The sequence below is a fragment of the Siphateles boraxobius genome, unplaced genomic scaffold (assembly GCF_051911475.1).
Source record: "Siphateles boraxobius isolate OS27281-9 unplaced genomic scaffold, OSU_SipBor_1 5, whole genome shotgun sequence".
Taxonomy (NCBI): Eukaryota; Metazoa; Chordata; class Actinopteri; order Cypriniformes; family Leuciscidae; genus Siphateles; species Siphateles boraxobius.
This window is the reverse complement of record NW_027509141.1, coordinates 1,940,001-1,956,027: the sequence shown is the minus strand read 5'-3', so window position 1 is coordinate 1,956,027 and position 16,027 is coordinate 1,940,001. Positions and strand designations below refer to the sequence as shown.

Below are 16,027 nucleotides of genomic sequence, written 5' to 3'. Positions count from 1 at the left end.
AGAATAGTAAAACATTCGCTCACATTTAATGATACATGAATATCATTAAAACCCTTTTCATTTATGGAGTCAGATGAAATAACGAGTTAATACATATGAGAAAATGTATTGCATTTAACCAAAAATACTTTGCTGTGAGAAAAGACAGTAACACTCAGAGTGCTTCTGTTCTGGTCGGATGCCGGACTTTGGGCCGATCCAGCACGACCTTACACTCCTAAACCATTATGAACATGCAAACATTGACTTTTTCAACTGAAAAAAAAAAAAAAAAATCAACAACTTAAAAGTAGCTCAATTCGGTGGGAAAACCGCAGACTTGGCAACACTGATTGAGAGCCTATTTTGAGCCCATTTCATTCACATTGAGTTCCTAGTTCATGGCATGACTGTTAGGAGAGAAGGCGAAATACAGGAGGAAAGTCAAAAAATAATGTCCTGAGGGGATATTTGTTTATGACCCTACTAATTGAACATATTAATTTATATTTAAATTAAATATTAAAAATATGAAAAGCTTATCGCAAAAGTTTTGCAAGCGAAAGCAAAGTCTCTCGCGAAAGATTTACAAGCAAACACTTTTTGTTTCCTCGCATCTTTTTTTCCATCACCATGTCCCCTTTGGGGCTCCGCATGTCACTGTATTATTGTAGTTATATATTTGAACCAATGCAAAAAAATTAAATAAAAAGACAAAAACATGAGACATTTTTGTGACAGTTTTAATGTAAACATACAAAAATTGTTCTGGTTTGCTGATTAATGCTCTCAATTTTGAGACCGTAATGGCACGATCACATTTACCTTTCACAAAATCTTGTGGCTAAAATCACTCAATAATAGATTTCACCTAATAGATTTCCAATGTCTTTGACCTGGAAACTTGTACATTTATAAATTTATAAAAATGTTACAAAAAAATAAATCATAATTTCTGCCAAATGCCCCTGGTTTGAACCTCAAACCGCGTTAACTAGATAAGAACTTCGACCTCTATGCAATATTTAAGTAACAAGGTCAATATAGTCAAAAGTCATTGACCATGTTTATATTCATAATACGGCACAGAATTGAGAGCCTTTTTGCTTATATGAAATGGTTCCATCAGCTGGGCTGCTCAGTGATAAAGTAAACGTAAAGATAACTGTGTTTTACCTATTAATATATTATGATTTTTTTGTCATGGCTACAACGCAGTTTTGACCAATCCAGTAGCCAGGACTGAACGATCTGTTCTGTAATACCCCTATGGTTATTGATTACATAGTGCAAATCCCATCATGATTAACATACAACTGTGCTGCATAATTATAATGCATTTCCAGTTTATAATTAATATTAGAAGGAGATTTATTATGAAAATTGGTTCAACTTTTGTTCAGTTGTTTGTGACAAATCTACTGAACTTCACTAAGATGAGCTATTAAAATGAATACGGCAAATCAGATCAGTCCTACTGTCATAAATTAGCAGAGTAGATCAGAAAAAGTTGAGGACATAACTTGGAGATATGCTGATATATAAAAAAAAAACAAGGTAGTTTCTTATGACATGAAAATAATAATTTTTAGGTCAGAATTCAGACACTTCTATATCAGAATACTTTATTTTTTCTTTAGGTTTTATTAAAAACATATTGTGCTAATCTACTGTAGTTAACAGTATCAGATGATAAAGTTTACAAGAACCTTTTACTAACAATAAATGATGATTGAAATAAATAAATAAAAGGAGTGCAACCTTGACATTTTTTTGTGTGTTACAGCTAAAACATGAATGGCAATAGCGATACCCTGTGTGTAATTTAGGTAATTTAAGTTTGTATTGTTTAGGTTATTGAAGAAGGTGTTATGAATTACAGTATTTATGCCTGTAAAATAGGATGACAAGTATACATAATCTATGAGTGACTTATTTTGGCGTGATGGTGTTGTGTGGGGCATGTCAGGAGTTTGTAGGGTGAAATTCCTCTTCAGAAATGCATAAAAAGTGTCAAAAAAAAAGCTGGGAAATCTTAGTAATAGGCTAAGATAAAAGTGACGGCACTGTAAAAAAATGTCATTTATAGTACCCACACATGCAACCACAAATTAATACATTTATGCCCTTGTATACTATATGATGCAAAAACAGTAGCAGATATTGTACTCTAATAAAAGAAGTGACTTTCTACGGCTGGTTATTAAGGAGGAATTCAGCATATAATGGAATGGTGGCATTTGTTAAAGATTTATTGCACTACACATGAATATGTTACTGTATATACTGCATGATGCTAAAACAGTAGTGTTGTATAATAGACAGTACATTCCAATACCTTCTGTCTGGATAGGAAGGAGCGTTGCAGTTTGTTAAAGGTAGATAGTTTGGTGTTCACTCAGTCCTACGGTTCCTCTGTAATCAGTTGTATGTTGGACAAGGGCTGATGGGATACAGCAATGCCACAGTGCTTCATCAGACTGACGCCACAGCTGGTGCCAGCAGAAAAAGGCTTCATAGTGGAAATGATGAGAGCCAAGCAGTCCGCCACATCTTTATTAGGAGCGCACGCCAACGCTGGAGTATGACCTGAAAACATGGCACAATTAATGTGTGCAAATACTCATGAAAACATTTCAAACACAAGTATTGTGTAAGGATAAGTTTTCCTAGCATGTTAATTATTGACAAAAATTATTTAATGTAAGAATCATAAAGTGTTTTTTTGCTAACGTTATAAAACATATTTCAAAAATGGCCATTATTTTACTTTAGTCACTCGGGTCCATCATCTGTTTGGTGATCCATATTCTTCAGAAAACCTTCTTTAGTGTTTACTTTTAAAGGAACATTCCTATTTTATCATTTTGAAAAAATTATGGGAACGTTACTTTTGAATGTTCTCTGAACGTTCCGAAAACAAGTAATAACATTTATAAATTTTGGACAAAAGTCCAACTAAACTGTTTCATAAAAAACATTCCATGAATGACGTAGAGATGTTTTGGTCACACTTTAGTTTATGGTCCATTTAGCCCCAGTAAACTCCTCATTACTGCTTATTAACAGTTAGTAAGGTAGTTGTCAAGTTTAGGTATTGGGTGGATTTGGATTATGGGATGTAGAATATGGCCATGCAGAATAAAGCGTTAATATGTGCTTTATAAGTACTAAGCAACGAGTTAATTGTAGGAATTGGACCCTAAATTAAAGTGTTACCAATATTTTTGTGCAAAGGCTTTTAGAAGATTATTAATGACCTGATGACTTTGAATGAACATTCTATTAATGTTAGAGAAGGAACATTTGTTCACATCTTTGCAAGAAGAATGTTCCCTTTTAGCTGGAAATGTACAATATAGCATTTTTTCACAATATATTGGCTTTTGTTATTGGAAACCAGTTTTAAAAACAGCTGAATTATGGCTGAAAAATTTAATTAAGTTAGCACGGTTGCTACTTTTAATTAGTTTCTCAACAACACATACTGAATTTAAAGAAGACAGAAAAAATGCACATTATTTTTCTAGTTTAAAAATGAGTTATGTCCTAACCAGGCAACATGATGAATTTAAACATCAAGAAAACGTTTTTGAAAGCAAACATGCTGCATGACATGAAGAATTCGGCAGTGTGGAGCAGGATTTTTGGATTTAAAGGTGCAATGTGTAATATTTCTGAGGATCTATTGGCAGAAATGCAATATAAGATCCATAACCATGTTTTCAGTGGTGTATAAAGACCTTGCATAATGAACCGTTATGTTTTTATTACCTTAGAATGAGACATTTATATCTCCATAACCGCGGGCGCCCCCTTCTATGGAGGTCGACATATTGTGTCGTCATGTTTCTACCGTAGCCGACAGCGAACACACAGCGCTACAGAGCTGGTTTCTGTGTATAAAATTTTCAGTCGTGTATAAAGACCTTAGTTAATGAACCGTTATATTTGTATTACCTTAGAATGAGCAGTTTCTATCTACACACACCACGGGTTCCCTTACATTGAAATGCGCCGACATGTTTCTACAGTAGCCCTAAACGGACAAACGCATTTCTTTACTATGTTGCTCTTCGTGCAAGGAAGCAAGCTTAGTTCAGCGAATAAAACACTAAGTAACAATTAATAATATACAAGTCTGAATAATATACAACAAATAATACAAGTAACAATAATATTCGCAATAACATATAGTTTAACATAATAAACATAATTTCTTCATTTATCCTTGTAAAGAAACCTCATTGCTGAACTGCTACTCTCTGCTGTCTCAGACGATGACATATTTTCCTGTCGGCCACCGTAACTTTTGTTGGTTGCAATTCGTAACCTCACCACTAGATGCTGCAAAAAATCACACACTGCACCTTTAAAAAAGATTCTACTGTTGGATGGGCAACCCGACTTGAAATGGAAATACAAACCAAGTGACTGACAGAATGACAAGTCCCTCGTCATTATCGAGACAAAAACTTAGATTAACATGCAAGAAGATTTAGGACTTGTCACTATATAACGGCACGCCATGTAAAGAAATGGTGAACCAGAAAAGATAATTAAACTAGCGATTGGTGAGCAACTACAGTCTCTTCAAACACAAAATCGATCACTCAATACTAATGACTATGGGTGAAGTTGATTCTGTTGGCTGTAGCTTGGCAATGGAGAACTCACCATCTTCATCGAGGGCCAGAAGCGCTGCACCTCGAGTAAGCAGAACCTCAACCACGGTGGCAAGACCATTTCTCGCTGCAATATGCAGAGGCCTAGTGGTGTGTGGATAGAAAAACTTCAACTGTGAAAATAACCAAACGATCAACACACATCTACACTATATAATATGGGAATGCTCACGTTTGAAGTGCACTATTTGTGGCATTGATGAGTGAGGGGTCGTCGATCTCAGCCAGAATGAGAAGAGCACACATTTCATGACCCTGTTGAGTTAAACACGTGATGATCATTGGCTATGTTTACATGCACAACTTTTGTTTTGCGATTTGATTGATGAATCTGAATGTAGTGTTTACTAGTGATGTATGTCTCAAGACCACTTTTACGGGGTCTCGGTCTTGTCACGTCTTTGACGGTCTTTGGTCTTGTCTTGCAATCGGACCACTCGGTCTTGTCTAGGTCTCGCTGTCTCAGACCGACATAGTGGTCGGGGGATTTAGCAATACAATACTACAATATCCACGACGATTTCCGCAACGGATTGAAGCGCGCGTCAAAGAAAACACTGTATCCGCGCCACTGATCGCAGCGGCAACGAGCACTTTGATCACTTGATTTAAAAAACAAATATCATGTATAGTTTTTGATGTATTAATATTTAGTAAAACACATATCAGTGACATGATGGGTTTTAACTTCATTCAGGAGATTTTTTCGGTAACAACTGACAGATGACGTACCGCCAACGGTGTGTGTGTGTGTGTGTGTGTGTGTGTGTGTGTGTGTGTGTGTGTGTGTGTGTGTGTGTGTGTGTGTGTGTGTGTGTGTGTGTGTGTGTGTGTGTGTGTGTGTGTGTAACCATAGTGACAAAACGACCAACTTTCGGATCCTGCACTTAAGCCTATAATTTCGTTTTTAAAAATATAATTATATATTTAAAAATTGCAGAATGGATTCATTTGGAGACTTCGAAATCGGCAGAGATGGGCAGGCAATGCAAAACAAAATCTTACAAGTTCTTGCTTAGCTTCAACACTAGTCTGTTTTTTTTCCCTCCGGTCTCGACTTGGTCTTGGTAGTGTCTTGGTCTCGGTTTAGGCGGTCTTGACTACAAGTCTAGTCTTTACATGAACACTAAACATGTGATCGGGTTGATGTGCGCGTTTATATGTCACAGTCTTCAAATCGTAATAATTTTTTTATATTGGTGCACACTGCACGAATATAAGCAAGTTTCCCGCTGTTTGCACATAATAACTATTCTCTTACATAGGTTCTTTATTTGTTTTAAACAGCAGAATTGATATTTATCCATTTCTGGTCATAATTTGGAGACAGTGAGCATATGAACCGGTGTACTGTGCTGATTATATTTATAACGCTGTAAAAATGCCCAAAACCGATCGTCTGTGGATGATAGTCTGAAACAACCACTGGTGGGACGCTGTCCTGCTCCACTTCATAGACGCTGAGGAGTGAAAGGAGAATTTTAGAAAAACGGAAAACTCATTTATATGACACTTTATTCAACAGGAAGAACAGCTCGTTCAGCGCGTTATACGTCGTTGCGCTATTTCTACATCATTGAGGTTTTGGTTTTCAATCCGATCAAGTGTTTACATGTTCTCTCGATCAGATTAGAAAAGGAATAAACCAGCCCTTTCAATCCGATCGGAATTTAATTCAGATCAAGCAAAATCCGATGGATTAAGACGTTTACATGAAGGCTTTTCAGTCCGATTGAGTCATCAATCCGATTACTAACGGATTATTTGGTTGCATTTAAACGTAGCCACTGATAATCAGAACATGTTGTGTAATATAAGACACTATGAGAGCTAGGGTACATTACTCTTCTACAAGCCAAGTGAAGTGCAGAGTTCCTGTTGATGTCCAGCAGTGAGAGGTTCGCTCTGGACTGATGAAGCAAGACGTCTAGAAACAAATAAGGTTTGAGCAGATCAATAAGACTTCTAAAGATAACATCTTAAAGATAACACACAACCACTCTACACACGTTAATAGAAAGAACTAGACAATAAAAACAATACAAACCGACAGCAGACGTATGCCCATTTTCAGCAGCAACCATTAATGGAGAGCGTCCGGTGTAATCGACTGAGTTTACATCTGAACCGCAGGTCAACGCCAGATGAAGTGCTGCCATATTTCCTGCATGTGCAGATGCATGTAGTGGAGTCCTGTAGACAAAATACACTGAGAATATTAGAGTGCCCCTACTTTCTCATAATATCCATTGCAGCATCAGCTCTTTCCTCTCAGTGTCTGAAACGGTTCCATCAAGGATTCAGTCTCTCTAAACCCCGCCTCTCTGAGAGCTGCTCTGCTCTGATTGGTCAGATTGCCCAGTCTGTTGTGATTGGTCGACCATGTCAGAATCTAAACGCTCATTAGCATATCGGAGTTTCAGCTCTGTATCTTCCTCAGCTCTTGATACTCAGTGATACGAACAGTAACGATGGCGTCGGTTTTACCGTATCAATCTCATCAAAGTGGATTTGCTTTATCAGCAGAAAACAGCGTCTTCTCCACATGAACAACACGAACCAAACTCTTCCAGTCTCAGATAAACTACAGTGTTTGAGGGTCAAAGTAGACGTTGTTCATGGCAGCCGATGAAGAACATAGACTGGCATTACGCAAATCTGTTACAAACCAACGCAGATTGAGCAGGAAGTGAGACTGGAATTACTGACGACTCGTTTCAGTTCAGAATCACTTCTTTCTTTCGGGAGACAAAAACTTTATTTGTTCTGTGCAGAACTTTGCAGACCTTACAGTCACACATACAGTCACAAACAGCTCTATTACACACTACATGAAAGGTAATATCCCAAAAATCTAATTAATGGATAATAATAATAATCTTTCTGAAATATCGGTGGATTTTTGACATTAGCTTTTAAAAAGAAACCCTCTTGTTTATCCGAAGTGGTTGGTGACCTACTGTAAACCAACTGTTTCGCTCTCTAACTATATTAACTATACTTAAATAGTTTTAACGGAGCAACAGACACACACACACCTTCCTTTGGCATCTCTGAGGTTCATGATCTCTGTTCCTATAGTTTCAACAAGCAGTTGAGCGGCACCATCGTGACCAGTGATTCTGTGGAGGAAGACACAGGAAATGTTCTCGTCATGAAAAATGTGTGTTTTGTACAGAAAACTTTTGAAGACGGACAGGAGAGGTTCACTCACAGTGCACAGTGCAGTGGTGTAAAGGCATTTCCTTCCTGGAAGCTTGATGGTCTATATTCAAGTAAAACTTCGAGACAATCATTTTGCCCTGTGTGTAAAACATTTTTTTTTTTACATGACTTGTAAATACAGTATGTTTCTTTAAACTCACCATGAAATCAAATGTTTTTTTTTATGTAATATGGCAATAATTATTATAAATGATTTATCCGTGCAAATCATTATTGTTATTTTTAAATTCATATGCCTTCATATTCTTTGATTGCAGCATCTTGTCCCTTTTCTGATGACGAGGGCGGGGCAACCTGTCACTCACATGAGATCAGCCAATAGCAAACCACAACCATCCAATCAATTCCTCAAGGACAACATCAAGCCCCGCCCACATTTGTTCTTGGTCCAGAAGCGTTTCACTTGCTTATACATCACAGTAGGAATGAAAAGACAATAGCACATCATGCCAACTTTAATTTTAGGTAGAAAATGAAAGATTTGTCATTCATTGGTATAAATCTCAACTGATGTTTCTCCATTGCTCTAGCATTTATTAAAGGTTATAGAATGGGATTTTACCATGGTAAGCAGCGCAGTGAGTGGGTGTGTAAGCACTGTAGTCTAGCAGAGAGTCAAGGGGGTCAGAAAGTGACGCTGCATCCAGTAAGGGCCGCAATAGTCCTGCATGACCACAAGAGGAAGCCAAATGCAAAGGGCTTCTGCCATGAACGTCCCGGCACAGAGCGAAGGCTCCATGCACCAGCAAAGCTGAGACACACTCCTCATTCCCGACTACTGCCTGAAACACACAGAGGACACTGAAATTCAGTTTGCTTTACTCGCATTGCATAATCATTTTCAAGCGCTTTTGGTATTCTTAGTTTAATTTTCTACTACACTATAAAAAATATGTTTTTTTTAAGTTCAAAATAAAATAAAGACAATTGGAGTATGTTTTACAAGAAAACAGCTTTCAATTGTTAAATATTTTTTACATTTCTGAGTGAAATTTGTAGCACTAAAAGAAACTCCAAATTGTGCCCATAATGAATGCATAAGTTATCAGAGCTGCCATCTAAATTGAGCATTTCACGACGAAAAATAGTCGTTTACACACACACACACACACACACACACACACACACACACACACACACACAGAGAGAGAGAGAGAGAAGATAAAATATGTCCCGAGACATGAATTGTATTTTTTTCACCCCTAAGTGTGGACCAAAATGTAACACAACACTCAGTGACAGCTGTCCTCTCAGTAACCACATGCATTCTGGGTTAGAGAGCCATCCAATCAATTCCTCATGGACAAAATCAAGTCCCGCCCTACAAAATCCTGTCCAAAAAGCAAAAAGTTAAAATAACTGCTTCTGCTGTGAATTCAAGCAACAAGGCAAAATACATTTTAGTGGAAAACAATTGATTGTTATTTTTTCAAACTCATATATTTATGATTTTAAAAAGTTGCTCTGTGTGGAAAGAGAAATGTGAATGTGAAATTCCAAGTGAAATAATTTGATTGATAATCAGATATTGTGGATTGAAGCAGGTGTGTAAACTGCAGAAGCGCAGTGTCTGTTCTCCTTCACATTGTGAGAGCAGAATAAAACCTCAGCTAAATCTGTATAAGGCACCACACATATACCTTCATTAAATCCATCCCAGAACACCTCTGCATGGGCTTTAGGTGATCTGTTCGCAGTTCACAGTCACTTACTGTGTGAATCTCAAGTGAGATTCGATCGTAAATCCGATCACGGAAAACACAGGAGTAAAGGGAGCCTTTGCACGGCCAATGACTCCTATAATTAGGCCACATGTGTTGAACCGTCCTCACTATAGAGCTTAGATCTGCTGACATCTTCACCACATTTAAGCCCAAGTGTCCAGCTAAGCTAATTTCGGAGATGATTTCAACCCGCAATGTATGTTTGCCAAATGTGAAACAGAAGGACTAAAAATACCTATGGAAAGGGTATCTCGTAGGATTATTTAGATGCAATGATTGGTTTGAAGGGGCTGCGTAAAGACCAAGAAATATGATTTCCTTTTGCAGAATCAGGTTCTCTGCCAACACTCCTGAAAATGACCTATTATCCTTTTTTACATGTTCATCTTTCTTTAGAGTGTAATGTTGCCCGAAAGTCCCTCCAGCGGGAGTTATTCTCTATATCGGTGTCACGGTTTCAACTTCATTGTAGTCTTGAGTTTTCTTCTGAGAACGAACACGTCACAATATATATTCGTCATTTAAATAATTAATATGCAGAATAAAGGGGCGGGGCCTGATTGAGTTAGTTAGTAGTGTGTTAAACTGGCGTTTATGGTAAGGAGCGGGACATTTCCCAAACACACTCGAAACGCTTGACCAATCACAACACACTGCTCCAGCCGACCAATCAGAGCACAGTGTGCTTTTCAGAAGGAGGAGCTTCATAGAGACAGGGGTGCGTTTCCCAAAATAATCGTTTGCCAACTATGGTCACAAGCTCTGTCGTTCTCAGCATACTGTAGTTCAACGAGTCGGTGTTTGAAACCATAGTTCTAACGAACATTTGCAAACGAACATCACAAAGTTGTGTGGTTAAAACGACAGATCTTGACCAGCTCTCTTGTTTGCATGACGTGGACTTAATAAATCCTTATCTTGAGCAAAATAAGCAAGCTGACATTCAGTACAATCTATATCTTTCATTTCAAATAGATATATAAAATATATATTCATATAAAATTTAATTTACATCTTTTAGTTTGTGAAGAGATTTAAAGCGTCGCTTTTAAAGAGTGCGCGCATGTGTGAACGTGCTCTAGTTTCTAGTACGCAAGAACCAGCCTATGATCCAATCTGGAAATAAAGCAAAACGACTGAGAAAAGTTACAACTATTCCTCAGATGCCATGTCCATAGTAGGCCTCTTCTGTCTCGAAAGACAATGGCTGCGCCTTCTTTATCTTTTTCAATCAATCTTGTTGTAGGCATCATCTGGAGTGGCTCAGCAGTGCTTTCCGTGCATGGGAGTCTCTGCCGCAATTTGAGCACACAAAGCTGGATGGTGGGTTGGAGTCATGGCTTTGTTTCACCTTCTTCCTGCGACTTCTTTTGTCTTTCGACCGCTGGAGTCTCTTCACTTCTCCCCTTTGGATTCCATCACTTACTGTGGTTCTCCATGCGCTGCGATTTTCTGCAAGTGACTCCCAGGTCTCTAGGTTTATACCAGTGGTTTTCAAATCACGCTTGAAAACATCCTTTTAACGCAGTGCTGGTCTGCCTAGTTGTCGGTGTCCTGTAGCTAGTTCACCATACAGTGTATCCTTGGGAATACGGCCGTCCTTCATACGGCACACATGACCTATCCCACGGAGCCGACGTTGAGTTAGCAAAAGGTGCATGCTGTGGGAGTTTGTCTGTTCCAGGACAGATGTGTTGGTGGCCTTGTCTTCCCAGGTTATACCAAGGATTCGACGCAGGCAGCTGAGATGGAAACTCTCCAAGCGGTTTTCCTGTCTGGCGTATGTCGTCCAGGTTTCACTGCTATACAGCAAGGTGCTGAGAACGCATACTCGAGTTTGGTGTTCAATGTGATGTTATTGTTGTCCCACACTTTCTTGCTGAGTTTGGACAATACTGCAGAAGCTCTTGCAATACGTGTGTCTATAGCCTTATTCGCACGGGATTAGTTTTACCTGGTGACCTCTAGTCATTTGTAATAATTGCGGAGGTTGTCCGTGATCTTAATCTCGCGCGAATCGGCCATGTCTGTAATTTGTAAAGTAAAAATTCCCCCGCAAATGACCTACCAAATTTCCCCGAACACCGAGGTCCTGTGATAATATTAGTCCTGTGCGAATCCGCATCTCTGTGATTTGCCGGGGTCGTATATAATTTTTTCAAGGTTTTTGTTTCCTGTGCGCCTTTTTATCCATCTTTCGCGAAGAATGGAGTCTGCGTGGGAGTGTGTTGGTAGTATTTTGGGTGCTGGATCATATCTCTATACACCGTACAACTATACAATTTGCAGAAAGAGAAAACTGAAAACCATCAGAAGAGCGAAAACAAAAAGAATGGTTAGATGGAGATGAATGACATGTATAGCAGTATGCGGTAAGGCACATTCTTCTTTTTATGATATATCATACAGCTAGACCTATAATAACGACAAGATAGTTCCAAGCAATAGCCTATTGACATCATATCCGGGTGATAAGTCAGTAAATTCAAGTAAAATCACAGGCTTTGCTTATCCCGTGCGAATGTGCGGTGTTGGGGGGGGGTAATTTCTAATTCACACGAGGTCCCCAGATAATACTAATCCCGTGCGAATAGGGTTTATTTCTTTGTCAAGCGACAGGTGACTAATGATGGTGGAGCCCAGGTACGTGAAGTGGTCAGTGTTTTCTAGCACCTCGTTGTCTAGAACGAGTCTTCTAGAACTAGGAAACATCAATATGTTTCCTTCTAAATATCAAATGAATTGAATGACTTCTCTGGAGATTTTACTTTGTTATAGAAGTTACCAGTGTGATTACTGAAAATGTTCTTTTCATGTATTCTTTAATGTCTGTATTTGATATCTGAATGCAGTAACAGTGCTTGCTTATTTAGCCGGGCTTCCATAAATGAAATATGGACTCGTTTTGTGTTTGAGAAGACTCTCCTGTTTATAGTTAGAGCCTGGCCAAATCCAACCTTGGAAAAGCTGTTTGTCGGTGTGTGTGTTAGTCTTCCTGGTTACAGGTTAAGGAACCACTGGCATTATTAGAGTTGTTCTGGACAGGCTGGGACCCAGCAACCCAAATCTGCGACCTGGAAGGTCACGACGTGCCTAACTCCAGGGTCGGGGTGTCCGAGTGGCGACATACCTCCTATCTATCCATGTGTGGAAATTTGCTTAGACTATATGTGTTCTTAGCCAATCAGAAACTGAAACCTGAAGCAAGGACGTATCTTAGATAGGCGAGTCTTGAAGCTGACTTCTACTGATGAAACTGCAAACTATCTTCAGTAAATCTTTTCTTTAATTTATTATAATTCTGACTCCAGGTCTTCATTCAAACATCTGGTCCTTGGGTCCTAACTGTAAATCCCCTTACAAGTGTCTAGAGGCAAATGTTAGCAGCATGGAGAAGAAGATGCCAAACAAGGTTGGGGCAAGTACACATCCTTGTTTGACGCCCCAACACAGCTTATTATCCCCTTCATGTCATCATGAAAGGAGGCTATGATGTTGAGCAACTGTGAGGGGCAACCAATCTTCTGCATCAACTGGAATGTCCATAATTTATAGCATAAATAAACTGCATCAAATGTCTATAATTTATAGCATAAGCCTGTCATTAATTCGATCTTTAATCGAACAGATTAATTAAAAGTAGTTATTACTCCACCATGTGTGTGACATCATTAACCAGCGTGGTTGAACGTCAAATTTGCGACAGTACGGTTTTGGGAAACAGTCGTGACTAGCTAGTTGATTTCTTCAACGATGTATCGTACTATAGTAGTTAATCAGCGAGTTATGTCGTTAAATGGGAAATGCACCCCAAAGCGTTACTGACAGACTGGGAAGAGACGAGCTGCAACAATGTCAAATTTGTGAAAAATATATATTTTTTAAACATTCAAGCATGTAAACAAGCATGTTCTAATTGCCAAATTCCAGCCCGATAATGTGTAAATATTCAATAAATATTCAGATACACAAACCAAACACATGCATGCATATATACACACAGTACATAAACTTACTGCGCGATGTAAAGCAGTGCGGCTTCTTCGGTCTCCAGTGTCTGGTTTACTTCCTCTCTCCAGCAGCATGTGGACACAGTCAATGTGACCGCCCAGTGTTGCCAACATCAGTGGAGTCCTATTGATACCACCAAACTATGCTTACAATAGCAATACTTTAAACAATGCAAAAAAGGAAACCGAGAGAAAGAGAAAGATGGGGGGAAACAATATAAAATATTAATGCGTCTAAATTCCCACCACATTCTGATCAGGCATATTAATAAAGTAATTGTAATTTGGTTCACTTCATTTGGGTACTTAACCATATGACACAATTTACTTATTTTGTCCATACATACTGGTGCATTGTAATTACATGTAACCCTCTATGGTATGCATTTTGTTCTATGAAATAGCTTTAAACAAATCAAAAAAGATTTTTTCCCGGGTACTTAGGGAACGTTGCTTTATGGCAACGCTGTATCACAATGGAAAATTGTCAACAAATTGTTTTTCTATAAAATGATTTTCTTTCCTATTTAAAAGCATATTTCTTTTAGAAATTGATAGATCTTTATACTTAGAACTCATGCAAACCAAAAATAAATAAATATTGCTGTATTAATTTTCTGAAAAGAAGAAATCAAAATATTTGTTTAAAATACCGTGATACGTATCGAATCGTGAGCTGAGTGTATCGTTACACCCCTAGTAGAAATTAATTGTTGCCATATGGCAAATACTTGCATTTAATTAACATTTGTAGTTACACTGTTAACTATACCAGTAACTGTAACCCAACCCTTACCCCAAAACCTTTCTAACCCATTCTTATTGAGAGGAACACACCAGAGTTTGACACTGTGGGTGACAAGTTCCCCAAGACAGACCAGCAAAAGCCTTTGAAGTGCATCACTAGAAAGACAGTCCATGAAAATAACACTGAACTGTGGTCTTGAAGAGGAGCAATGGATGAGGAAGATGAATCAACCCACTAACACTCTGAGCTGTTTCAGCAGAAATATGTGGCAAATGAACAGCACAGGTAAACATGGTGATGCCACAGTCTAAGTTGGATGTTGTGGACTTTCTCGCATGGAAACACAGCTTGAATTTAGTGACTGTGGTTTTTCTTTTCACCAAAACATGGCTGCATTAAATGGGGTATAGTGAGAAAGAGGCTACTCATATACAGGACTATTTAGACAATTGAACTTGTTAACAGCCTTGACAGACTCTCTGCTAGGGTTGGGTATCGTTTGAATTTGAACGATTCCGATTTCGATTCCTTGTTTCGATTCCGGTTCCTAACGATTCCCGATTCAGATTCTTTTAAGAGGCAGGGTCAAAAAAGTTTAGGATATTTTAAATGAGCTAGCTAACCAACGATCTTTCTGAAGGAAATAGTCTAACCTTCTCCATCAATTTTAATTCTATGAACTTTTTACTTTTTATGAACTTTACTATGAATTTCTCACAGGGTTGTTTTCAATTACAATATAAATATCAAATCTATGAACTTGAATATAAATATTATAAATTATGAATATATTTTCACAGGGGTACACTTTCCTCAAGATTGCTTTATTTTTGAAAACCTCATGGAAACACATTTACACATGAGTGCATGATGCTGCAGGTACTTAAACATGTTACCGTGATCCCACTGATGGGCTAACCTAGTGCAGAATAGCAAATAAACAATAAGAAACAACTTGTAAAACCTTCGTCATCTGGCGAGGAGAGAGCAACCCGCGAAATAACCTGTGCTCCGAACTTTTCCATGCATCATCATATAATAAAATGATGCATGGAAAAGAAACTGTCGAGAGTCTCAGTGAGTTTAATTCATACATTTATAGTTCGAGTGGTGTAGTTTTATGATGCAAGTTTAGCACTGCTGCAGTTCATTTTACAGTTTCCCCTGCAATACGTTGTCTATTAGGGACAAGAAAATCGATTATTTGTCAAATTCGAATGACGTTTTAGTAATTTATGACAGTACGAGTGAGTTTAATTTGTTGATTGATCGATCGTTAATCTAGTAAATTATTTAATCTACTGAACACTTCTGTGGTAATATAAAAACACTCTCCCAGCATATAACAGCATATACTGTTACTTTTGAGCCTAATTCCTAGTCAAATTAAAATTGTATAGTTGTATGTATCACTTGTGATCGTATTTTGTATAGATATGGCCAGACGTGCAGTCTACCAATAACATTATAGCGACAGCACTACGAACGCCCACAAGCGACTTGACAGTTCAGAGCCTAGCGACATACAGCGACAAAGTCGCTGGCGGTGTGAACGGGGCTTTACGCGCGTAAAAAAATTCTGCGGCGCGAATGGGGACAGGCCCGCTTTTCAGTTTATAATGTCTATGTTTATATAGACGCGAATACTCCTTTTTT

General features: G+C 38.3%; 1 protein-coding gene across 2 annotated transcripts in view; it reads right to left on the bottom strand.

Moving 5' to 3' along the window:
• Positions 1-708: 708 nt before the first annotated feature.
• Positions 709-16,027, bottom strand: part of ankrd52b (ankyrin repeat domain 52b) — a 43,380-nt gene continuing 28,061 nt past the window's right edge. Inside the window, exons 20-28 of one of the 2 annotated variants that reach the window (XM_077204404.1) lie at positions 13,630-13,747; positions 8,452-8,671; positions 7,879-7,966; positions 7,703-7,786; positions 6,712-6,857; positions 6,509-6,591; positions 4,837-4,919; positions 4,657-4,748; positions 709-2,568 (exon numbers count right to left, since the gene is read on the bottom strand). In XM_077204404.1, coding sequence (XP_077060519.1) covers positions 2,384-2,568; positions 4,657-4,748; positions 4,837-4,919; positions 6,509-6,591; positions 6,712-6,857; positions 7,703-7,786; positions 7,879-7,966; positions 8,452-8,671; positions 13,630-13,747 — 1,099 coding nt within the window. In that variant the 3' untranslated portion in view covers positions 709-2,383. Of the gene's footprint in view, positions 2,569-4,656; positions 4,749-4,836; positions 4,920-6,508; positions 6,592-6,711; positions 6,858-7,702; positions 7,787-7,878; positions 7,967-8,451; positions 8,672-13,629; positions 13,748-16,027 lie in introns of those variants that run through there. The other variant, XM_077204406.1, reaches the window with a different exon arrangement.